General features: G+C 50.5%; 1 protein-coding gene across 2 annotated transcripts in view; it reads left to right on the plus strand.

Annotated features, from left to right (window-relative positions):
* The window catches only part of LOC102456648 (excitatory amino acid transporter 1-like), a 50,080-nt gene extending 32,845 nt beyond the window's left edge, over positions 1–17,235 (plus strand). For both annotated transcript variants that reach the window (XM_075902979.1, XM_075902980.1), the window contains exons 6-12: positions 308–512; positions 3,338–3,380; positions 4,670–5,013; positions 6,063–6,296; positions 8,004–8,198; positions 10,360–10,494; positions 12,697–17,235. In XM_075902979.1, coding sequence (XP_075759094.1) covers positions 308–512; positions 3,338–3,380; positions 4,670–5,013; positions 6,063–6,296; positions 8,004–8,198; positions 10,360–10,494; positions 12,697–12,892 — 1,352 coding nt within the window. In that variant the 3' untranslated portion in view covers positions 12,893–17,235. The remainder of the gene's footprint in view (positions 1–307; positions 513–3,337; positions 3,381–4,669; positions 5,014–6,062; positions 6,297–8,003; positions 8,199–10,359; positions 10,495–12,696) is intronic.
* Positions 17,236–24,829: the final 7,594 nt, after the last annotated feature.

Genomic DNA, 24,829 nt, shown 5'->3' on the forward strand with positions numbered 1-24,829 from the left:
AACATCTCCCTACACCCCAAACTCTGTCGTATCCCCATATTCTCTACACCCCAAACTCTGTGTCGTATCCCCATATCTCCCTGCTTCTCAGAATCTGCCTTCCCCTCTCCCCCCGCACATCTCCACAGTCAACTACTTCCGGCTTCCGGCAGTATTCCTCTGTGCTCCCACAGCCTTCGTCCTCATCCCCCATCCCCGTAGAGCCCCCAAAGTCTGCTTCCTGCATCCCACATTCCTTTGCACCTTCCTTCAGCTCCCCCCTCCCCAGTTTAAGAGCTCTAACCTTGTGCTGTATGCGCCTGCCCAGGCATGGCCTCGCTGGATGGCAAAGCCTCTGGGAAGATGGGGATGCGGGCCGTAGTCTACTACATGGTGACCACCATCATCGCGGTCTTCATCGGCATCCTCATGGTGATCATCATCCATCCGGGCAAAGGGTCCAAGGACAAACTGCACCGGGAGGGCAAGATAGAGCAGGTGCAGACAACGGATGCCTTCATGGACCTGGTCAGGTGAGCGAACTTAGTTCGTGTGCAGTAAGAACGTGCCCCTGTAATCAGGCGACCCTTGTGTGCATTAATTACACTGGTTATTTAAGAATTCGTGATTTACACGTTTAGCCTTCTAGAACACACTCAGCCTTCTAGAACACACTCTAGTGTTCTAGAGTCTATGAAACAAACTTTATGGGACCACAGGAAACTTGACCACTGAAATCATGCTGGACCATGGAGGTGGCCCGACCAGAGGTTCAACCTGTATGGCGAATTCAAAATGCCTTTCCTGAATGTCAGCGTTGGAACCATGGCAGGGTTCCCAACTTCCCAGTAATTTTAATGGAAGCTTCAGGGGGCAGCCAAGTTAGTCTGTACAGGATAAACTTAAAAAACAATAAATGGTCTGGTAGCACTTTATAGACTAACAAAACATGTAGATGGTATCACAAGCTTTCGTGGGCACAGCCTACTTCTTCTGATGACCAGGGTTTTTCTTCAGTTCATCAGTCTGAGACAGTCCTTTTCCCTCCCAGAGACACAGGGACACCTGGGAAGCATAAGCTGCTGAGAAGAACTAGTTCTTACTCTCCCCCGCTCTGCACCTTGGGCAAGGTAGAATCATAGGATTCAAAGGGATCTCGAAGTCATTTATTCCAGTCCCCTGCACTCTCAGTAACACTAAGTACACTAATTCCTCATTTCACATGATAGATGCATTTCTGAAAATGTTCATGCTCAGCAAAAATGTGCTATGTGGGGTCAATTTTCCCATTAAAAATGATGGAAAAGGTGGGGGTTGCATTTCAGGTGGTGGTAGCGAAGTCAATTTTTTTGTTAGGGCTGGGTCGTCAACATCAGCACAAGATATCTAGCAACACAAGTTGCCGCAGTTTGTTAAAACACGAAGATAAACACGTGAGTGAGTGGAGGAGCATTGTGACCACATGTATTCATCCGCTCATGCGTATTACCACTGTTTTCACCAACTTATATCGCCGCCGCACAAAGTAATGCGCCACTTGATTGTGTTTGTGTTATTTCGGGGATGGTTGTGTTATTCAAAAAACGTTCCCCCCCAAAAAATCGTGCTATTGCAAAAACATGTTAAACGAATAATTACTGTATCATCTAGACCATCCCTGACAGGTCTAACCTGCTCTTAACTATCTCCAATGATGGGGATTCTACAACTTCCCTAGGCAATTTATTCCAGTGCTTAAACACCCTGGCTATGTCTACACTGCACCCCTTTTCCGGAAAAGGGATGCAGATTAGACACTTTGGAATAGCAAAATCCGCGGGGGATTTAAATATACCAGCAGTCTAGACGTGATTCTCCGGAAAATAAACCCTTTTCCTACTTGAACCCTACTTGAAAGTAGGAATAAAAGATCCTCCGGAAAAGGGTTTATTTTCCGGAGAATCACATCTAGACTGCCACTTTTCTCCGGCTTATCCCCAAGCTGGAAAAAAGCGGCAGCCATGTTAATGCAAATACCGCGGGGGATATTTAAATCCCCCGCGGATTTTGCTATTCCAAAGTGTCTAATCTGCATCCCTTTTCCGGAAAAGGGGTGCAGTGTAGACACAGCCCCTGAGAGTTAGGAAGTTTTTCCTAATGGCCAACCTAAACTTTCCTTGCTTCAATTAAAGCCCCTTGCTTCTTACCCTAGCCTCAGAAGTTCAGCAGAACAATTTTTAGTAGGTCTAAAGTCCTGCTATTCAGATGTGGTAGTAATTTACACCCACTTCACACTCACTCTGCCCTAGTGAGAGCTGAATGGCTATCCAAGGTGCAGGCCTCTCAAGAAACCAGGTAAGAGGGCTCAAGGCAGACAGTGAATTAGACATGAATTTGCACTAAGACATGGCTGTGGAAAGCCCAGGGCATTTTGATGCTATTACATCTAGGGGCATGGTGTCTCTGCTGGGAAATCCTAGTGCCTTTCTTGATAGCTTTGTGGTGGTGCACCTGAAATTTTGCTATTAACTCTGTACACCCTGCTCCCAGATGGGCAGGGATGAAATGGACAGGAGTTCGAGTGAGATGGTCAGAACTCCAAATTCCCATTCTGCAGGAAATTCCAACATTTTTGAAAAGCGTGTTCCCCATTGGTACAAAAACTCACAATTCGGACCTTTTCCACGGAGCAGGAGGAACCCAGAATTTTTGCTTTTAAAAAAGTTGAAATGACGTTCTGTGCCAACTTTCTTTTTTTCTCCCCCCTCCCGCCCCTATTCAAAATGAATGGGACTTTTTAAATTGCCCGGAGCTCTGGCTGCCTGCTGGGGAGGAGGACGAGAAGCCTGGAGCTTGCAAGCACTCATAGCCCTGGAAGAGTGATGGATATGGGAGAGAGGCCCCATTTGGACTGAACACTGGAGCAGGACAGTGAGATGTAACAGGCAGGGGAATGCCTCTTGCAGGAAGTTGCTTGGCTCGGAGCACTTAAAATTGGACTGTGCCAGAGAACAGGCCTTGGGGAATAATCCTGCTCTGGCCGCAGGGAGATGAAGGGGATGGTCTAATAGGTCTCCCTTTCTCTTACTGGGATGCATAAAACCTCACTCTCACAGACCAGTCTCCCAAGGCCACATGCTGCCCCCTGGGAGCATGGCCACGTTTACCTGTATCAAGCCAAGAGGGGAGGGCAATCTCTCACTGGGAGGTGTCTGGAAAGCTGCTGAATAACCTGAAAGGAGACTCAGTGCTCTCGGCATTGAGCTTTCACAAAACTTGACTCGAGCCAGCGCTTAACCACAAGCATCAGGCTGTGGGCCTGCTGGCCTGGCTCTCAGGCAGAGGGCAGCGTAACCTTCTCCTGTTTTATCTGCTGCAGGAACATGTTCCCGCCGAACCTCGTGGAAGCCTGCTTCAAACAGGTAGGGACACCAGTTCCCTTGGCCTGCTCCTTTCTGCCCAATGCTCTGTGTTGTATTTTAGGCCTCTGCAGAAGAGGTTGCTCTCTGAACTGCTCCCTTTCCCCCTCGGAGATGCAGCCCAGGGGATGGCGTGAAGCCATCTTTGCACCTCCCAGAATGCACTGCTCCAGTGACCACTGCAGCCACCAATATAAATTAGAGCAGCTCTCAGGCAGCCGTATCTATGGATTGGTCGGCAGCCCGGAATTGCTAGAGTACAGACTTCTCTGGCTACTATCCCTCCTGCTGGGGGCAGTGTGGGGCCTTGTATGCCAGCCCTGTGCTGCCTGTGAGGTAGGGGTAGGGTTGCCAGGTATCCGGTATTTTCTCCTCCTGTCTGGTTAAAAAAAAAAAAAAAAAAAAAATCAGAAAATACTGACACCTAAAATGTCTGATCTTTCCCCCCCCCCCCCCCCCCCCCGGTCAGGAGGCGAAAATCCCAGGCTGTCCAGATCAATACGGAGGCAGCCTGGAAACCCTCGTGCTTACGGGGTTCCACAGGGGAGCTGTCTGGCCTGGTGCAGGGAGGCAAGATGGTGGTGGTGTTTTTTTGTTGTTGGGTATTTTTTTCTCAGTGACTCAGACAAGCACTTAGGAATCTAAGTGGGCAAGCAACAGAACGCAACCTGGTGCGATGCTGTGACAGGGAAGACTAATGCAACTCTTGGATGGATAAAGAGGGGTGCAGTCGATAGAAGCAGGGGGATGTTTCTACCTGTGTTCCCAGGAGTGGGGAGACAGCCCCGGAACAGGACGCAGCCTTCCAGGTCCCCGCATTTTAAAAAAGGATGTTTTAAAAATTAAGAGGGTGCAGAAAACCCCCCCACACCAATCATTTCAGGTCCAGAGAAAATGCCTGACCGTGAGAGACTTAAAGTTTGAGCAACTATCTGGAGGGGGTGGATTCTCCTTTTTGAGGTTTTCATATCCAGAGAAGATGCTTTCTGGAAAGTCTATGTTGGGTAAATCCAAGTTTTTGGGCTTAACACAGGGGAAACTGGGTGAATGTAAGGGCCTGTGCTAGACAATGATCTCAGGGTCCCTTCTAGCTTTACGGTCTAGATTCTAGACATCTGAATCCGTGCACTGAGCCAGGGAATTAGACAGGCCCAAACAATTGTCAGCCTGGGGGTTCAGGTGTCTTTGCCTCTTTCTAGCTCTGGCTTTTGATGCTTCTCAGCAGCTGTGAATCATAGAACAGTAGAACTGGAAGGGACCTGGAGACAGCAGATAATTGTATATCGTTTCAGTACAAGACCCAGTACGGCACCCGGGTCTTCACCAGAACCATCCTCCGCAGCAGCAACGTCACAGCAGGGACCCTGGCCAACTGGCAGGCTTCCGGTCCCGAGAACGTCACTGATACCCCGGAGAACGTCACAGGCAGTCTTGGAAGCCTTCAGGAAGTGCTGAGCTTTGAGGAAACCATTCCCATCCCCGGCTCGGCCAATGGGGTGAACGCACTGGGCCTGGTGGTTTTCTCCGTGTGCTTTGGCCTGGTAGTTGGCAGCATGAAGCAGAAGGGCCGGGCCTTGCAGGAGTTCTTCAACAGCCTCAACGAAGCCATCATGAGGCTGGTGGCCATTATCATCTGGTGAGGAGCAGGGTGGGTGGGGTAAGGTTCTCAGGAGAGATGGGGGGCGTTTGAAAGGTGACACGCACAGGGGAGACGAATGGGTATGGGCCTCGGTTTGCTCCTTAGTGCTGGGGGGGAGAAGCCTGGATGAGATTGTTACTCCCAAGTGTGTATTGGCTCTGTCAGGGAGGTCAGGACATGCTTGTCTTGATGCTGCTTGAAGTATCCTTGGAGGACCAGAGAGCTGGAGTGGGGGGAAGGTGGGGTCACTTAGCTGCTGCAGGTGTGGAACACACACAGCTTTCCCCGCACCACTCTTCCAGGCGCTTCAGTTAGTGTTGAATGGTGTTGGGCCAAGTACCTGTGGAACCCCTCTAGAAACATCCCCATGTCATGAATCCCCGCTGACAGCTACTCTTTGAGATTGCTCATTAGCCATTTTTTAATCTGTTGAACATGTGCTCTGTTGTTATTTTATGGAGCAGCAGGCCTCAAAGCAGGAAGAGGATGTAAGGGCTGAGGCAAAGAGAGTTCAGACAAAATGTTTCCTGACCAGCGCCTCCTCTTGCCTCTGCTCGGCCCCGTGTGCAGCGTCTGTAGCCCCACTGGCACCGCTGGGTCCCATGGATCTTTCAAGCAGCGTTTACATACAAATGTCTGTGCAGCCAGTGCTTGCTCAGTTCTTTTGCCAGGGCCTCACCTGAGCTCCTGCTGCCCTCAGGGGGGCGGGCCCAGGCCCTAGTAGGCCTGGCTGGGGACAAAGAGGGGGAGCCCACGCTGCTGAAATTAGTGCCCCCACAGAGGGTGGATTTCAGTTGAGGGAGAACCTCACTCCGGGCTCCTCCCTGTGTAGTCACATGGGAACTGAGGCCACTGGCCGACAAACAGACCTTGCTGGATCATTTGAAGCCCCTTCCAGGAAGGCGCAGCCATAGTCGCATCAGGTGACCCCACGAGTGGCCGGTGTCGTCGGATGTCCCGGGCTCGTGTGACTTTGTCCAGCGAAGGGGAGCGCCGGGGGCATTCCGAAGCCAGTTCTAAGCCCCTGTCCCTGTGTCCTGTGCCAGGTACGCGCCCGTCGGGATCCTGTTCTTAATCGCCGGCAAGATCCTGGAGATGGACGACCTCGCCGTGATGGGAGGCCAGCTGGGGATGTACACGCTCACCGTCATTGTGGGGCTGCTCATCCACTCCCTGTGTGTCCTGCCACTGCTGTACTTCATCGTCACCCACAAGAACCCGTGGGTGTTCATCGGAGGCCTTCTGCAGGCCCTCATCACTGCGCTGGGCACCTCCTCCAGGTACGCCCGGCTGCCCTGGGCGGGGCATGGCAGCCGTGGGAGCGGGCTGGGGAGCTAATGAGACATCATGGGCCTCATGCTCCAGTTCCCTTGAGTCTCAGTGGGGTGCTGGTCTCTTACCACCACTAGGCCTCGGTGTGGGAGTCCCGGCTCCTTGCCCTGCAATCCAGCCCTGAGCCCAGCAAAGTCCCATGGCCTTCCTTGGGCTGTGGCTTGGGCACCACGGCCAACAGCCACACAAGCCCAGGGGCAAGGTGTGTGTGTGTGGGGGGGGGGGGTTGGTCCTGCTTTGGGCCGGGTGGTTGAACTCAATGACCTCCTGGGGTCTCTTCTAATGCTATGATTTGAAGAAGGGGTGGAGCCTCGGGTGGAAGGGGCGGGGCCAAGGACAGTCAGTCCTTAGCATCTCTTGGAGCGTGGTGCTGGGCCCTCCCCTCATAGCTATCGGAGCCATGCGGAGCGATGGTCCCCTGGTAATTCAAAGGGGCCTGGTGCTCTGGCCACCATAGCTGCTGCGGTAGCCGCATCGGAGGCCAAGAGCTCTGGGCCCCTTTGAAATGCTGGGCCCCTGTTCAATTCCGCCCTACACCCCCGTCGGCAGCCCTAGACCTGGGGCTGCGATCATGAGGGCAGGATGCTTCCCTCTGCGAGGGTTAGTTGTACCAGCCGTCCAAGGGGCCTTACATACCTGGCTGGGAAGGAGAGTGGTGGGGACTCCGCCACCAGCCCTGGATGGCGCACCTGAGCTCAGGGCCCAAACTCATACCACTGGCCTGGCCTGGGGGAGCCTGCCACCCCCCACAAATGCGCTCTCTCGCTCACTCACTCACACATACCCCCTCTGCTCTTGCGTCTCTGCCCTCACACACCCCTGCTGTCATACGCATACTCTCCAACACAAGCTCTCGTGCATTTACACGCTCACGTGAACACACATGCTCTCACACGCCCACACCCCTGTGTTCTCTCTTTCCCTCGCTCACACATGAATTCACAGAAGCACCACGTGCGCTCACATGCATACCCGCGCTCACACACGAACCCACACAGACGCACCCTGACATGTTTTCACACGTGCTGTCCCACAGGCATGTACACACACTCACACATGGGCCCTCAAGCATGCTCTCACATGCCTTCCCACGCTGTGCTCATGCACTCTTTCATACCTCCTCACACAGTCACGTATGAACACCCTGGGTAGGTCTAGACTACAGGCTTTTGTCAACAGAAGTTTTGTCGACAGATACTGTGGACAAAGCTGTCGACAAAGAGCGTCCAAACTACATCCAGTTCTGTCGACAAAGCAAGCCGCTTTGTCGACATGGCAGTGTAGACATAAAGGACAGTGTAGATGCAATAACACCTTCTGTCGACAGAACTCTGTCCACAAAAGGCGTTATTCCTCCTAGGATGAGGTTTACAGCCGTCGACAAAACTGCTGAGTTCTGTCCATGTTATGTCAACAGAACTCAGCAGCAGTGTAGACGCAGGTATAGTTTTGTTGACAAAACCCTGTAGTCTAGACACACCCACTGGCGCGAGCTCACACTCATACACACTCTGTTGTGCTCACCCCGATGCTCATGGCGCTCATCTCTGCCCCACTCACCTGTCTAGTCTCAGAGCCCTCTGGGCCTTGTGCTGAGGAGAAATGCTCTTGTACAGAGGCTGGCCTCTTTCATAGTGTTTGGGGTTTCCTTCCAGCTCAGCCACGCTCCCCATTACATTCCGGTGCTTGGAAGGGAACATCGGGGTGGACCGGCGCATCACCCGGTTCGTTCTGCCCGTGGGTGCGACCATTAACATGGACGGCACGGCTCTGTACGAGGCCCTGGCGGCCATCTTCATCGCACAAGTCAACAACTATGAGCTCGATTTCGGGCAAATCATCACAATCAGGTAGGTGGGCCCGAAAACCTGTGCTACGGAGAGGGAGTCCAGCCTTGAGGCGACTGGGAGGGCTTGAAGGCCTGGCTCCAAAGGGATCTGGTGCCTGTTCTGCTTGGGAAAGGGATTGAGAAAAGCGGGGAAATGACAAATTCAGTCCAGAGGGGGCCCCATTTGTGCCAGCCATGTGCTGGCGGGGAGTTCTGCTCCAGGCCGGAGGTCAGGCTGGGCTTCTCAGACTGGGGAACAGGAAGGTTCTCCTTGGGGTGAGCAGAATGAGTCCTTCTGAGAGCCAAGTGGCAGCGGCTGGGGGGTGGGACTGATTTCCAGGGCTCCCTGACAGTGACCTGCAGAAAGAATGTTTGAGCGGTGGTGGAGCCATACTGGTCCCTGGCTAGTTGATGGACAAAGTAGGGTGGGAAGATCTTTCCCTGAACCAACTACTGTTGGAGAATCATAGAACTGGAAGGGACCTCAAGAGGTCAAGTCCAGTCCCCTGCCCTCACGGCAGGACCAGGCACCATCTAGATCATCCCTGAGAGATGTCTATCTAACCTGCTCTTAAATGTCTCCAGTGATGGAGATTCCTCAATCTCCCCGGGCAATTTATTTCAATGTTTAACCACCCTGACAGGCAGGAAGCTTTTCCTAATGTCCAGCCTAAACCTCCCTTGCTGCAATTTAAGCCACTTGCTTCTTGTTCTATCACCAGAGGTCAAGGAGAACAGTTTTTCTCCCTCCTCCTTGTAACAAACACCCTTTTAGGTACTTGAAAGCTGCTGTCATGTCCCCCCTCGGTCTTCTGTTTTCTAAACTAAACAAGCCCAGTTCCTCCAGTCTTCCCTCATAGCTCATGTTTCCTAGACCTTTCATCATTTTTGTCGTTCTTCTCTGGACCCTCTCCAATTTGTCCACATCTTTCCTGAAAGGTGATACCCAGAACTGGACATGATACTCCAGTTAAGCTGGACGCCTGCTAACTCAAGTGACAGAGAATCTCCCCCACAGAGATCACACCCACCTTGCCCTTTTCCCCATTCTGTCCTCAGCAGACAGACAGTGCAGGGCTTGGATGGCGGCAGTAAATGAGGCAGAGGCTACATGCTGTGTGAGGAATAGTGACCCAGGTGCCTCCGTCCCTGAGGCATCATCCATCTCTGGCACTGGATGAGGTGCGGTCCTGGGGAAGACCTCGCATATGGCTGTTAGGGATGTAATAGTGTAGTCCAGCGGTGCACAATCCCCCAAGGCTGTCTTCCGGGGGTGGGGAGCAACATTTAAAGGGGTCGCACTCTTTTTTTTTTTCCTTTAAAAAAAAAAAAAAAAAGCAAAAGCTTATTGGTTAATGCTATAGACTACACATATTCCCCCTCCCAGTACATTTTTTTTTAGCAGGCTTGGCTCAGTCCTGCTGCGGCTCTGCATTTAAAATGTATTAGGAGCTAGACAGGCAGGCAGCCTGGCTCAGTCCTGGCTCGTGCCGAGTCTGGGAACTCAGACCACGCCTGGATACGTGCTGCTGCCACCCCGCACTGCTGCCTCTGTATTAGAGGCAGCAGTGCGGGGCAACAGGCAGCTAGTCTATGAAGGGAGCTGGCTTTTAAATCGTCTCCCCTCGCAGACCAGCTCCCACCTGGCCCCCTGCACTGCTGCCTTTGTATCGGAGGCAGCAGTGCAGAGTGGCAAGGGGCTCTTTGGGAGTGGGGTCGGAGTGCACTGGCTGCCGGCCCCACCCCCGGGGACTATAGAATAGTTGAGCAACCGATAAGAATTCATGAGGTTACTTGACTATTCAGTTAACCGATATTTAACATCCCTGGGCTATGTAATTGAAGAATGCCTCATGATGCCTCGACACAAAGGGGCAGAGCTAAGGTTGAATGGGCCGCCCGAGATCTGGCATTTCCTGCCTTTTCAGCGTATCCCTTTCCAACCTTAATGTCTGAATGTAGGGGTTTTTTTTATGCAATTCAAACAGAAAATAAAAGTAACCGTGGAACCAAGTTTGGGGCTTGAGCCTGCTCCGTTGACACCAAAGGCAGTGAGCTTGCTGGGCTGAGGGCGGCAGGCAGGGGTACTGATTCAATGCAGACCTGCCACTGAGTCAGGGCATGGCCCACGCCTTTCTTTTTCCTACTGCTAACTCTGCTTTCCTGCCCCCCTTCCTTCCCAGCATCACTGCCACTGCAGCCAGCATTGGCGCGGCGGGCATCCCCCAGGCGGGCCTGGTGACCATGATGATCGTGCTGACGTCAGTGGGGCTGCCGACCGAGGATATCACGCTCATCATTGCGGTGGACTGGTTTCTGTAAGTTCCCTATTCAAGGGTGTGCCAGTGTCTTCTGTACTCAGCTTTCATTCTAGGAAGCTCAGTGAAGGCTCTAGAGCAGGAGTGGGCAAGATAAGGCTCACAGGTTGGCCACCACGCCATTGGATCCAGCCTGCAGGCCACCTGATCCAGCCCGCGGGCCTCCCTACCGTGACCGTTAGACACAGAGCAGCCCCATGCTGCTTTAAGCAGCTGGCTGCTCCCTGTGGCTCTCTGCTCCAGGCGCCTAGGAAAGGAGGAGGCTTCATGGGCTGTACCCGCCCTCCAGAAAAATCTCTCAGCTCCCATTGGCTAGATGGGAGGCAGAGGCAGCATGTGGAGCCTCGCCTTCTCCCCAGAGCAGAGAGCCACAGAAAGAAGCCAGGCATTTTGAGCAGCCTGGGGCTGCAGCAAGTAGGGAGCCTGCTTCAGGTTCCTGCAAGACTGTTGGCTGGAAGCCGCCTAGGTAAGAGCCTTCTGGCCATAGCCTGCCTCTGGCCCCTCCCACCCCCCAACTCCCTTCCTCAGTTCACCACCCCCTCCTGCCCTAGGTCATCACCCAAACCCTTTGCACCCTCCCACCCCAGGTCACAGCTCCCTCCCAGACCCTGCACCCCTTCCTAGGGTGTGTCTAGACTACAGGGTTTTGTTGACAAAAGTGGACTTTTGTCGACAAAACTATACCTGCATCTACACTACCGCCAAGTTCTGTCGACGTAATGTCGACAGAACTCGGCAGTTTTGTCGACGGCAGTAAACCTCATTCTACGAGGAATAACGCCTTTTGTGGACAGAGTTCTGTCAACAGAAGGCGTTATTGCATCTACACTGTCATGTCGACAAAGCGGCTTGCTTTGTCGACAGAACTGGATGTAGTCTAGACGCTCTTTGTCGACAGAGGCCTTAAGTAACCAGAAACCTACCATAAATTGGATTACATGACATACTAAAAGGACCTAATGTAAATAATATGGGTTAACATACCAAAGGCATGATACAGAGCTTAACATAAATTGTAACTAAGGATATGTCTACACTACCCTCCTAATTCGAAATAGGAGGATAATGTAGTCATACCGCAATTGAAAATGAAGCCCGGGATTTGAATTTCCCGGGCTTCATTTGCATAAAGCCGGCCGGCGCCATTTTTAAATGCCGGCAGTTCGAACCCCGTGCCGCGTGGCTACACGCGGCACGGAGTAGCTAGTTCGGATTGTACTTCCACGAGGAGTACAGCTAGTTCGGATTAGAAGCCTAATCCGAACTAGCTACTCCGTGCCGCGTGTAGCCGCGCGGCACGGGGTTCGAACTGCCGGCATTTAAAAATGGTGCCGGCCGGCTTTATGCAAATGAAGCCCGGGAAATTCAAATCCCGGGCTTCATTTGCAATTGCGGTATGACTACATTACCCTCCTATTTCGAATTAGGAGGGTAGTGTAGACATACCCTAAGAGAGGTGGGGTCAAGGGGAAAGGGGAAAGCAGAGGAGTATGTCCAGTCAGCTGGACGCCAGTAGAGGGGGGGGGGGTCGTGTCCGACTGGTTACAACAGAGAGCCTGATTTCCCTCTCACGCCAGTCGTAAACTGAGAGTGCCTCTTTTGAAGTGAGGGGAGTTCTACCGATGTAAGTCAAAGGAAGGAGCAGGGTAATTGAGTGAAAAGAAACCCAGTGGCGTAGCGGGGAAGAGGGGGGAGTTGCTCCTGGGCGCTACGCTAGGGGGGCGCCAATTTAGCCCTCTCCATTCCCCCTGTCATCCCTCGGCTTGCCTGCTCCTCTGCCTGCTGCCGCTGGCTGGATCCTCCTCCCCACCTCTATGCCCCCAGCCCGACCTTCAACCATCTCCGCCGGCAGGTTAGTGCGTGTGGGGGCCCGGCCCCAAACTGGAGGGGGTGGGGGAAGATGCGGTACAAGCTCCCCCGCCCTCCTCCCAAGGTCGGGCTCAGCTGTGCAGCAGTGGCGGAGGGGGGGGCACAAATTGGGCCTTTGTCCCCAGGTGCATAACACTCTCGCTACGCCTCTGAAGAAACTATTTAAAAATCACGTCTCTGAGCCAAACTGAACTTCAGGTGTCCCAAGTCAGAGACATGTTTGTCCTTGGTGCAAAGCACTAGGCCTGCCCCCTGATGTTTTTCAGCCTGCCTTGGTCCCCAAAAGGCATTTCCCTCCAAGTTTCATGGTCACTCTCCTCTGCCTTTTTCCAGGGACCGTCTGAGAACCACCACCAACGTGCTGGGGGACTCCCTGGGAGCTGGGATAGTGGAGCACCTGTCCCGGCATGAGCTGGAGGCACAAGACTGCGAGCTTGGGAATTCGGTGATTGAGGAGAACGAGAAGCCCTACCACCTCATCTACCAGGCAAACGAGGCTCACAAGCACCGCAGCGAGACAATCATGTGACGCCAAGGAGCAGGGTTCAGACTGAGCCTCTGAAAAGGTCAAGGCTGGAAATCAAACCTCTCAGAAGTGGGGGATGGAGGAAGAGCAACACAGAAGCAAACTCTCCTTCCCTCCCTCCCCATGCAGCCTTCCTGCCCTGTCCCTTTAAACCCAAGCTAAAGAGAAAATGACTTAACCCTTTCCTTGCCTAGAGAGTTGGATATTCTTTGTGACCCCCTTTCACCCCCATTAGAGAAACAAGACTGAGAGATCCTGGCTTTGTGGCCCACTGCCCCACCCTGGACTAGCATAGGAGCGGGCAGAGGATCACGTTTAGATTAGTAACTGTTCCTCCTCCACACTTTGAGGCAGAAAGCTGGCGCCGCACCTGTCTCACGTTTCTAAACATTGCCCGAGACACTGTGTGTTTCATTAGCATCTGTCTTCAGATTTGTATCTGCCTTTGTTGCATGCTTGGCATGTGAAGGGTTAAGGACTGAGACGATAGGCAGCTCCCTAGAATTGGTATTTTGCAGGTGCTGGTTGTTTCCGTGATATGTCCCTGTTTCTTGTGAAGGGCTGGCTTTCCAGTGTTTATTGGGATCCAGGAATCAGGCCTGAGTATGTTCCATTGAAAGGCAGAGAGGGCCTAGAAACTCCCCTGATTCTTAGCTAATGCGAAACCAATAACTGGGGCTAGATCAGTGATTTGATTCTCACTGTGGCTACATAGAAGCCTTGTAACAATACTTGTAATGGCTTGTCCTCCTGCAGAGATGCAGAGCCAAACGTGGTCCAGGCTTTACAGGTCAGAGGATCACTACTGGGGAGCTGGTTTATGTTTGCAAGGGGCACATAAGGAATCAGCGGGGAGCCCCCAGAAGAACTCCCTGAGTTCTCAAGTGGCAATTATGTTTATATTCTAATAGCCACTGTGACATCATCACAGCCCCTGGTTCCTGAGGGTCTGTCTCGTTGTAACAGGCGGTTCTTGAGGTTACAGGGGCTGGGAGACTGGGGAGAATATGGACAGCCTGGCTTCTCTTTTATTCTTTAGTTGGGAACAAAAATAGCATCACATGGCACTGCAAATATGGGCAGAACCTGGAAAGGGATCCAATGACTTCTATTTATGTGAGAAGCTGCTAGAGGGGGGCGCACGAGCACAGACAAAGAACTGATTGGAGCCTTCGTTCCAGACTCCCCCTGCCCTCCACACGCTTTCCCCTTCACTGAGCTTTGCCAAATATTGAGGAATTTTTCATGCCTGTCTTCACTAGTTGAAACTTGAAATGGGAGAAGCGAGAGAGAAGCTATTCCAGCCGCAGTCCCGACGCATCAAAAATCTGGGAGTTGTTTTGCAGTTCTGAGAGAGCTTGTTCTTCTTAGATTTTCATTGGTTGCAGACTGAAAGGGTTCAGAAGGGCTCAGGTGCTAAACTGCTGGATGCTTTATCGGAAGTGAAGGAAACTTTGTAACCCATTGAGATTTGACCATCCGTAGAAGCAGCCATTTTGCCCAATGGCATCCTGGCCCTGGAGGGATAGAATTAAAGATCATCCAAGATTTCTTTGAACTTTTCAGTGGATTATTACTGAAGAACAGACTGACAAAGGTAAAACGCAGGAGCTCAGGAAATTGGTGGTGGGAGGGAAGTTGGGGTATTGACTCAGCAAAAATGAATTACAGAGGCAATCTATGATGGTTTTCCCCGAAGAATGCTGGTTATTACAGGAGAACAAAGTGACAGCAGAAAACTTGTCCAGCTTGCAGCCCTGGGTGTAGAGCACCCCCACCCAAGGGCATGTTCCCCCCCATACAGACACTGGGGAGCCCTTGCCTCAAGTGTCTGTGAGGGGAGGGGGAAGCTGACCTGGAGTTAGCCCCTGGTTCAGCGGGGACTAAATCGGATTAAGAGGAGTCTACGTGATTACATGCGTTGGGAATGTCAGTCTGGGCTTTTACACATCTTAAAGTCACATATTTAAAAAAATAGTTTTTCAGTTGTGGGGGAAAGGGGATCTTTGTCCTGAACTTGAAAAATAGGTTTGTTTGTTTGAAAGAAGGATGACCAGTTATTTGTCCTAAAGTTTTCCAGCCACTGCATTGGTAGCTACGATAATTCTATCAACTGTCCAGTTCACCAAGCCCCTAGGGAGCCAATGACATGTCAGGAGAATTGCAACTTTGAGGCAAGCACAGTGGATGCTTCTGCAACTAGCCTGGTGGGCATTAGCCCTGGTGGGTGTGAGCAACTGGGATGTGGCAGTCGTGCCTAGTGGATGGAGCAGGATTCAAGTCTAGTGGTTAGGACAGGAATCAGTAGTCAGCACTTACAGTCCAGGGTCAGAGCCGGAGGCAGAAGCCAGATGCCAGAGCACGGATCAGAGCTGAAGTGACACATTAGGAACTAGAACCAAGGGTCAGGACAGGTTGCTTGGAGTGAGGCAAGGCAGGAACAGGGTTGGAGCAGGCCTGAGAACAGCCGGTGCAGCAGCTATTGCAGCTGTAGGCAAATGCCTTGGGCAGCCACTGAACTGCTGCTGCTGGACTTAAGAGCCACTTAGCTGAATCTTCCAACCAGTCAGGTGGTGCAGCCCATTAGGTGGCCAACTACAGGCCAACTGCACTCATTAGGTTGCCTGGAGACGGGTTCAATTGCAGGCCCTGCTTCCTGTATCCTCTTAAAGGCACTTCCTTGGCTTGGTTTCTCGCAGGAGGGCTGGGGTGTGGGTGTTCTTACTGCATCCCAAGACCTTACCTAATCCTTGATGTAAATTCATGGGCGTGGCTATCGCAGGTTCCTCAAGACCAGATTCCAAGTGTTGACTTGATCAGAGTGGCCTGCAAGCGCTGGATGGTGCATCTGGAACATCAATACCTTTGACCAGAAGAGGCCATTTAGTGGCTGAAATTCAGAGTCGGCTTGGGGGGCACATGGGCACAGTATGTGGGCAGAAGATGTCCGACTCCTGCCTATAGACAAAGATAGGGACATCTAGAGGATGCTGACAATTGACTCTTCGCCAGATTCGAGATACTTCTCTTGGCTTGTTCATGAGAGGTCCCATCAAAAATCAGTGAGGGAAGAAGAAGGACCAGTAGCTCTGGCATTGGTTAAGGCCTTTAGCCGTCTGTCGGTACTCCAGGTTCCTGTGGTTCATTAGGACTTGGATGGGAACTCAGGCTCTCTGGAGGGCAGGGGTGGGAAGCCTTTTTTGGGTTGGGGGCTACACACAAGAGAAAAGTAAAGCAAAGAGCTCCTGACTGAGGAGGAGAAAGATGCTCTCCCCTTCCCTTTGCACACAAGAACCGGGGGGGCAGGCTAGTAGATTTTTGTATGTTTCAGCCCTGCAGGTTTGGTAGCGGGGGGCTGGAGCACTAGCACAGTTTCCCCAATGCTGAGCCTCAGGGACCAGATCCAGGAAAACCAGGGGCCACATCTGGCCTCGGGCCTGAGGTTCCCCACCCTTGCTGTAGGGGATGGTGACACTCCTTGAAATTTTCCTGGAGAGCCAGTAGCAACTTGTCTTGAATATCATCGTTTTTGCCAGCCAGGGTTCGCATCTGAGAATAAAAGGCACAAGGGTAGAGTAGGGATGGGGAGGCGTGTTGAGATAATACAGCAGACTTCCGATAATCCGGCACCTTTGGGACCCAGGGGGTGCTGGATTATCGGATATGCCGGAGTATCAGGACGTACTCCGGCAGGGGAACTGTGAGGGGTCGGGTGGGGAACGGCGTGGTGTGGGGCGAACCAGGTGCTGGTGAGGGGCAGCACTGTGGGACCAACCCGGCAGCACCCCAGCTGCTCTGCTCCAGGGCTTCCCCAAGTCCGCTGCTGGTTGTTTCAGCAGTGGTGGACTTGCGGAAGCCGTGGGGCAGAACAGAACAGACTGCTGCCGGGCACCGAGCAGGGGGGTGAGGGGCGGCGCTGAGGGACCAACCTGGCAGCACCCCAGCTGCTCTGCTCCTCACCGCTTCCATAGTTCCGCAGCTGGTCAGTTTCAGCAGCGGCAGCAGCAGACTTGAGGAAGCGGCGCAGAGCAGTTCCAATTGTCCGGCTGGCCGGAGCACTTCCGGGTTCCAGTTGGTGCCGGACTATTGGGAGTGCCGGACCACTGGATGCCAGACAATTGGAATTTTACTGTACTGAACATATGGCAAAGTTTGAGGTGTGGGTCTTGATTGTAAGTGGTTTAATAGGTGCTGGCTGGATCAGGATGAGTGCTGAGGTGAACTCCTTGTGACCAACGGCTGACTGAGCCTCTGTGGAGCAGACAAAGTAGGATCCAGTTTGCAGGACCACCATTAGCCATGCAGCCAGGCTAGAGAATCCTTTAATAAATTGCCCGTGAGCCGCAGGATTTGCTGCACGTTGCTACCTCCTTGGGCACTGCCCAGTTGGATGAGACTGCCACCTGACACAGGTCCATGCTGAGTTCCTCGGGCCAGATGATACAGCCCAAGAATTCCATTGTGTCTTTATGGAACTCGATTGTTCTCCGCGTTGGAGAGGAGGGCCAGACCCAATCAGCTGGCATGGGTTTGGGCAATGGAGGAAGGACAAGTGAATGGGGCTGGAGCAAGCCAGGCTGGGAAGCCCACCCTTTTTCTTGGCAGCACTTAATCATGCAGTCATAGTCCATAGATCGACTAACACATCCAGATAGGACAGGGATCCTACCCAGGCCTGCTCGTCTTTAATACCTTCATGCAGGCTGGGCTGGAAATAACACTGGGCAACCTCATCCCACTCAGGGTATGTCTAGACTGCATCCCTCTGTCGGCAGAGGGATGCAGATTAGGCAGGTTGACGTTGCAAATGAGGCAGGGATTTAAATATCCCGCGCCTAATTTGCATCAAAATGGCTGTCACGTTTTGCCGACTCAGCATTTTGTCGGCAGAAAGCAGCCGTCTAGAGGGGGATCTGTCGACAAAGAAAGCCTTTTTCGACAGATCCTGTAAACCTCCTTGCAGGAGGCATAAGGGATCTGTCGAAAAAGGCTTTCTTTGTCGACAGATCCCCCTCTAGACTGCTGCTTTTTGCTGACAAAGTGCTGAGTCGGCAAAACGCGGTGGCCATTTTTATGCAAATTAGGCGTGGGATATTTAAATCCCTGCCTCCATTTGCAATGTTGACCTGTTTAATCTGCATCCCTCTGCCGACAGAGGGATGCAGTCTAGACATACCCTCAGGGACTCCAGCAACTGGCCGGCAGTCCTGTTAGCACCCGAACTGCAGCTTCGGCCACACGTGGCTTGAACGCAGCCCGGAGTGGCTCCAGGAATGGAAGCGCCGAGCCAGGACCTCGCCAGCAAGCAGGCTGGATACTCAGGCTCACTCAGGATTAGTGAGCTTTCAGCAGCTTGGGATCAGAACCGGGTTCCCTGGAGTGAGATAAGGCCGGGGCCAAGTCAGGAGCAGGACAGGAAACAGAGCTATGGAAGGCAAATGTTTTGAGCAGCCTGCTGCTACTGGGTGCAAGAATCCGCCTATTACCTTCCCCGCCAATCCAGTGCCGCAGACAGACTGGCAACCCACTACAGGCCACCTGCCCAGAGATTGAGGGCGCCATTTCAGGAGAGCAGAGGGGCAGCAGCTTGCTTTTCTTCTCCTCCCTGGACAATCAGGGAGCGAGGGGAAAGTACTTGGATTCTGTGAATTACTCCTCTGCCTCCTCCCTTCACCAGCCAGAAGTGAGAGGCAGGCACAGAATCCAAGTACTTTCCCCTTGCTCCCTGACGGAGCCATGTAGATGGCATAGGAAATATTTAAATAATCGCCGCTTCATTTACATCAAAATGGCTGCCGCGCTGTGCCGATCAGCTGTTTGGTAGCACAGCGCGGTAGCATGGACGCGCAGTGCTGCTTTCACGAGGCATAACGGAGATGCTGTTTTGAAATGGCTGCGCTGTGCCATTTCACGAGGTATAACGGAGCGGTCGACAAGGGCTTCCCTTGTCGACCGCGGCGTGTCCAGACTACCGCGCTGTGCTGCCAAACAGCTGATCGGCACAGCGTGGCGGCCATTTTGATGTAAATGAAGCGGCGATTATTTAAATCGCCGCTTCATTTTCCTATGTCTAGTAAACTCATCTACATGGCTCCGTCGACGGAGCCATGTAGTCTAGACATACCCTGATTGTCCATGGAATGGGAAGAAGAGCAAGCTGCGTCCTGATATGCATGGCAGCTGCCCCGTAGAACATTTTAAAATGGGCAGGAAGGAGTAATGCACTCTGGTGAGGATGGCTTTCAGGTGGTATTGAGGGTGACTAAGGCAGTGCATGTGCTTTCTTCATTAGAGGTACCCCAATGGGTCCTTTAATCCAGAGCATATAAAATATTCTTCTCATTTTCCCAAAGATAGTTTTGCTTGAGAGGCAAAAGCCACTGTGGCTCTCATTTGCCCAATTGTTTTTACAGGTACTTAAATGTATGGAGTGGTAGCTAACTGGCTGCCTACCTGTGTAAACCTGACTCGCAAGGGGAATTTCAAAAATCATGCTGACAAAAGAGCCTTTTTGCTACCACATTCACATTTTTTTTCAGGTTGCCTGCTAATTAAATGGTTAAGATTCATGGTCTTTAGGTTTACAAAGGGTAAAAGATTGTCAGATATGCGTGTATATTTGTCTCTTACACAAGCACACTCTCATGTTTTCTTGCTGTTTCTTGCAGAAGGAAGGGAGGTATAGATTCGCAAAGATACAGGCAGTCCCCGGGTTACGTACAAGATAGGGACTGTAGGTTTGTTCTTAAGTTGAATTTGTATGTAAGTCGGAACTGGTACATATTGTAGGGGAAACTCTAGCCAAACATTTCTCCAGAGCTCAGTTTTATTCTCCCACACCTCACTTCCCTCAGTCCTTTATTTTCAAGCTGAGGTGTCTGCTGAGAAAAGCCGCTCCTCATCTCCCTGGTCTGCTGGGCGGGGGGGAGGGCGCTAGCTTCGCGTCTCCCTGGTCTACTGGGGGGAAGCAGCTAGTGCGGGGTTGTCTCACCCCATTTGTAAGTAGGGATCCGATGTAAGTTGGATCCATGTAACCCAGGGACTGCCTGTACTTAAGTGTTTGATGTTGATCGGATCGGGTCCCACGTTTAAGTAATGTGTCTGAGGATTAGGCAGTAGGTAGGCACCTGAGCACCTAGAAGGAGGTAGCAATGCACAATACTCTGAGGCACAAACACAGGCACCAATGGAACTTTTCACTGCAAAACTCAGGTGCCAAGTGAATTTGGGCATCCATGGAGTTCAGCGGGAGTTTTGCAAATTGCAGTGAAGCCTGAGAATGGAATAGAGGCACCTAAATCCAGCCTTAGCCACTTAAGGGCCTTTGAGAATTTAGGCTGGAAATACAGAGTTCCCTCTTTGTAAGCCTGCACACTCCATTCGGATGCTCAACTCAGTTAACCAGCTAACTGCCTCCTTAAAAATATGTAATTCTGACACTGGGACTCACAAACCAGCCTTGCTAGGAAGGAGCACCGCACCTAAATTCAATCTGTGTCATGTCAGCTGGTGGCATCACTTGACTTTTGCAATGTATGGAGAGGATGGAGCATAGTTCGTTACTGGGAGTTGGCTTGCCCATGTATATCCCACACTCCTGTTTTGCTTGTCTTTGTTACATGGAATGGGATAGATCTCCAGCCAAGAAAACAAAGGACTCAACTCCCTCCAACCTTAAAGATCTAACTTTGCCCCAATCCTTGAAAATTTGGTATTAACTGTGTAAATGCCTATTGTCAATAGGTACTGGAGGGTATTCTGACTGGTTTGTCTCTCTGTTGCCTATGTGATGCTTCTTTCTATAGAGGCCTTCCAGTTATTTTTGTACTTTAAACAAGTCACATGACTGTATCCATGTGATTGAACTGCAGTATTGTTTCACTGTTGGGTGTGGGACTGAACAAGGGGCTGCTTTAAATATATAAAGAACTGGTTGGCCAACACACATCTTGTTAAAATGGAGAGACATGGAATTTCCGGGACACAGGCAATATTTTTGCAGCATGAAAGCAAATTTACACACAGGAGCAAATACGTGAAATAGGCAGTTTGTTCCAGGAGCCAACATTTTGCCCAGTGGATCCACTTCTGGAACAATGGCCTGTCCGCCCATGGCTGCACACAGAGACAGAGGAAATTGGCAACTGGAAACCATTGCTTGATCGTACATTCATAGTGTGCTCACAAGTTGGCTGTGTATATGTTTGAGAGCTGCTGCTTCTTCATGCTTTGAGTTTGAGATTTTAATAGTGAAGAGTTTATGTATTTGAAAAATAAAAGGAAACATTTTCCATGAGTCCCGACTTGGAAGCATGACTTGACAAGGTTCAGTGCCTGAGATGAGAGGGAATGCCTCTGGCATCATTCATTACAGCTCCTAATGTTCACTGGCCCGTGTCTGGGGACCAGCACCGGAAGTAAATTCTCACCAGCAATCCTCTTCCCTGAAGCTTTCACCTGAACTCTGGCCCTTACCACGTTCCTCATTGCAAGCAGTCACAAATTGTCTTTCTTGCAGCCAGGTGTCAATTCTATTCTTTATATCTCTGCAAACCTTGTCCTATATATATATTTGTTAGTCTCTGAGGCTATGTTTACACTGCATACTTATTTCAAAATAATTGAAGCTTGTCAAAATAATTTTGAAATAACAGGCTTCTTACTCCGACTTCCTCATTTCACAAGGGCTGTGTCTAGACTGGCAAGTTTTTCTGCAAAATCAGATGATTTTGCGGAAAAACTTGCCAGCTGTCTACACTGGCTGCTTGAATTTCCGGAAAAGCACCGACGATCTAATGTAAAATCATCAGTGCTTTTCCAGAAAAACTATGCTGCTCCCGTTCGGGCAAAAGTCTTTTTCCGAAAGACTTTTGCGCAAAAGGGTCAGTGTAGAGAGCATAGTACTGTTTTCCGCAAAAAAGCCCCGATTGCGAAAAAGGCGATCGGGGCTTTTTTGCGGAAAACCGCGTCTAGATTGGCCATGGACGCTTTTCCACAAAAAGTGCTTTTGCGGAAAAGCATCCTGGCAATCTACACGTGCTTTTCCGAAAATGCTTTTAACGGAAAACTTTTCCGTTAAAAGCATTTCCGGAAAATCATGCCAGTGTAGATGTAGCCAAGGAGTAAAGGAAGTCGAAGGAAGAGTGTTCTTCCTTTGACTTTCTGCTGTATAGACGGCACCTAAAGCCGACTTAAGTTACTTCAACTTCAGCTACGCAATTAACATAGCTGAAGTTTGGAAGCTTCAGGGAGTAGTCGAGTTAATCTGTACAGGACAAACTTAAACAACAAATAGTTTGGTAGCACTTTATAGACTGACAAAATGCGTAGATGGTATCATGAGCTTTCGTGGGCACAGCCCACTTCTTCAGACAACCGGTCATCTGAAGAAGGAAGCTGAAGTTGCGTATCCTAATTCGACTTTAGCCTGCAGTGTAGACATACCCTGAGATGCTGCAGCACTGCTCGTCTTTAAAGTTACAGACTAAGACGGCTACCCCTCTGACACTTGTCCAAGTGGTAACAGCTCGTGTTTAGCTCTGCTTACTGGCTGGAGGATGAAAGTGTTTGGAGGGAAGATCTGTTTAGTGTTCACCTACTATGAAAAGACACATCTCATATAGAGTAATACACAAGGCTGGATTTATAATGCCTATGCACAGATTCCCCCGCCCCCCCCCCCCTCGGTGGCCAGATGATACCATCCCTATTACACTAGGACAGCCCTTCAAGTTATGCTGCATTATCATGACTGCTGCCAGCTTGTTACAAATCCTCTGGCAAGAAAAGTCGATTCTGCTTCTCTGCTTGCCCGACCTCCATAGCTGAGTGCAGAAAGGAGGGTCCCCATATCACATGGGGAGCTGGGGCAACTTACCGTAAGCAAGCTCCACAAGTCAACAGAGGTACCCTAACACGGTGCAGATAGCTGGAGGGTGCAGAGCTGAATGAGAGAATGCAATTCTGTGGGACACGTCACAGCACATACTGTCATTCTTCACATCTGCTCATTTTGCAGCAGCTCTCTCAACCATATTTACAGGATATTGACTGCTCCAGGGCCACAGTTAAAATGGTGGCACAGAGAAGGTGTGTACCTTAGAGCTGGAGTTCCCGATTTCCAGTTGTTTGTCATTTTTAGAGGTTTATATATGTGCTGGTGCTGCTCTAGAAGGGCAGGAGGCAGTGCCATGCAAACTCAATCCTGCATTAATGAAGTTTTTTGAGCAGTGACTAGCCAGCTAATACTAGAAGGCCAATACTTGGGGATTTGGGTGTCCAGAGTGTGGTTCATCTTGCTGCAGAATGGGACTGTGTTCTATCTTTAGGTGCATGTCCGAATTGTGGCCCATCCTCACACCAGCTCCAACCCCGATCATCTTCCCCTCTTCCCTCAGCTCAACCCTCCTCATCTTCAAGAGAAAGGCTAGGGAGAGAAGATTGGGTTGCACCAAATGCAGTGAAATGAGAAACTGCTGAAAGAGATGATATGGGTACACTGAACACACATGCAAACACTGTGTTCCCTTAAGTGAGCTGATGCAAGATATAGGAATAGAAATGCGTCTGTTTCACTGCAAAACAACATTGTTAGTGCAGAGTAGCACCCCATCCTGTGACCACTTATGCTGGGTCAGGCGAGGCCTGAGAGCACTATGGAGTGGGGCACCATTTCAGATTGGTGGGGAGCAACTTTAACCATGATGGGTTTTGTCCACAAAAGCTCATGATCCTCACTCTATATATTTGTTTTTAATCTCTAAGGGGCCACGAGACTACTCGTGATTCCATAGGCTATTTAGAAATTAGCTGACAGGATTCCTATATAGGTTGAACCTCTCTAGTCTGGCGCACACTGGTTCTAGCAACATCTATGGTGCAGCATGATTATTGTTATCCGGATGTCCACTTATCATGGGTGTGGCCAAGTTTCCCACAGTCCCATAAAGTTTGTTTACAGCCACCAGTCCTGGCTCTCAGTGTTCTTTGCTGTTATTTAGCTCTAATTTACCCCTCAGTGTCTTCTAAGTGCCCAGTAAGCCGTGGAAGTGTTTAGTGTTGCTAGACAATATTGATCTCCTGTGGTTTGGCAAATTCTCTGGTTCGGTACCTGTCATGTCTCAAGGATGCTGGACTAGAGAGGTTCAACCTGTGTTAAAAAAGAGAAATAAATATTACACCCACTAAGCTTTAACATTCCTATATCTTGCGTCAGCTCACTTAAGGGACGCTGGTTAGGTTTAAAATGTTAGCGTATATTCGGACTTTGTTACTAACTCTTGAATGCAACAATTGAAACAACTGTAGAAAAATCTAGATGACTTTTAACCCTTTTTGTGGTTCACCAAGTGTGGAACAGATCATTTAACTTTGGGAAACATTCTACTAGGGCAAGGCCCTGTGGATTTATACTACACCTGCCTCAGGCTGTAACACAGTTATCCCATTGTAAATAATCAACCAGAAACTGACCTTAAAATGGAGTGAAACTGACACTTTTAAGTCACTTCAATATTGCCAGCCCCAAATGTTCAAAAACCATGAATCAGGCCCAACAAAAATGATGAGATTATGGAAAAATAATGTATTTTATGGGGGTTTTTTTTGCCTTCTGCTTTTTGTGCCTTTACAGTGCATAGGGGTCTCATTTTGAAGCTTTCTCCACAGCCACAAGGACTAGAAACTTCATTTTTGTTTAAAAATAAAGGCTGATCGACTTCATTACATAGCCACTTGACTCCAGGAGTTGGGGCTTTAAGGAAAACAATGATGGTATAATAATGATATAATCAGATTCATGATAAAACCATGAGAGATGGTAAGTTACTTTCCAGAAGGCACTTAAAAACTTCAGTGACTGAGATGCAGTTCTCAGGGGAGAATATTTAAAACCAAACACCATTTGAAAGTTGAGGGGAAAAAATTGAGACTTCTGAGGTA

Source organism: Pelodiscus sinensis, chromosome 19, assembly GCF_049634645.1.
Source record: "Pelodiscus sinensis isolate JC-2024 chromosome 19, ASM4963464v1, whole genome shotgun sequence".
NCBI classification, from domain to species: Eukaryota; Metazoa; Chordata; order Testudines; family Trionychidae; genus Pelodiscus; species Pelodiscus sinensis.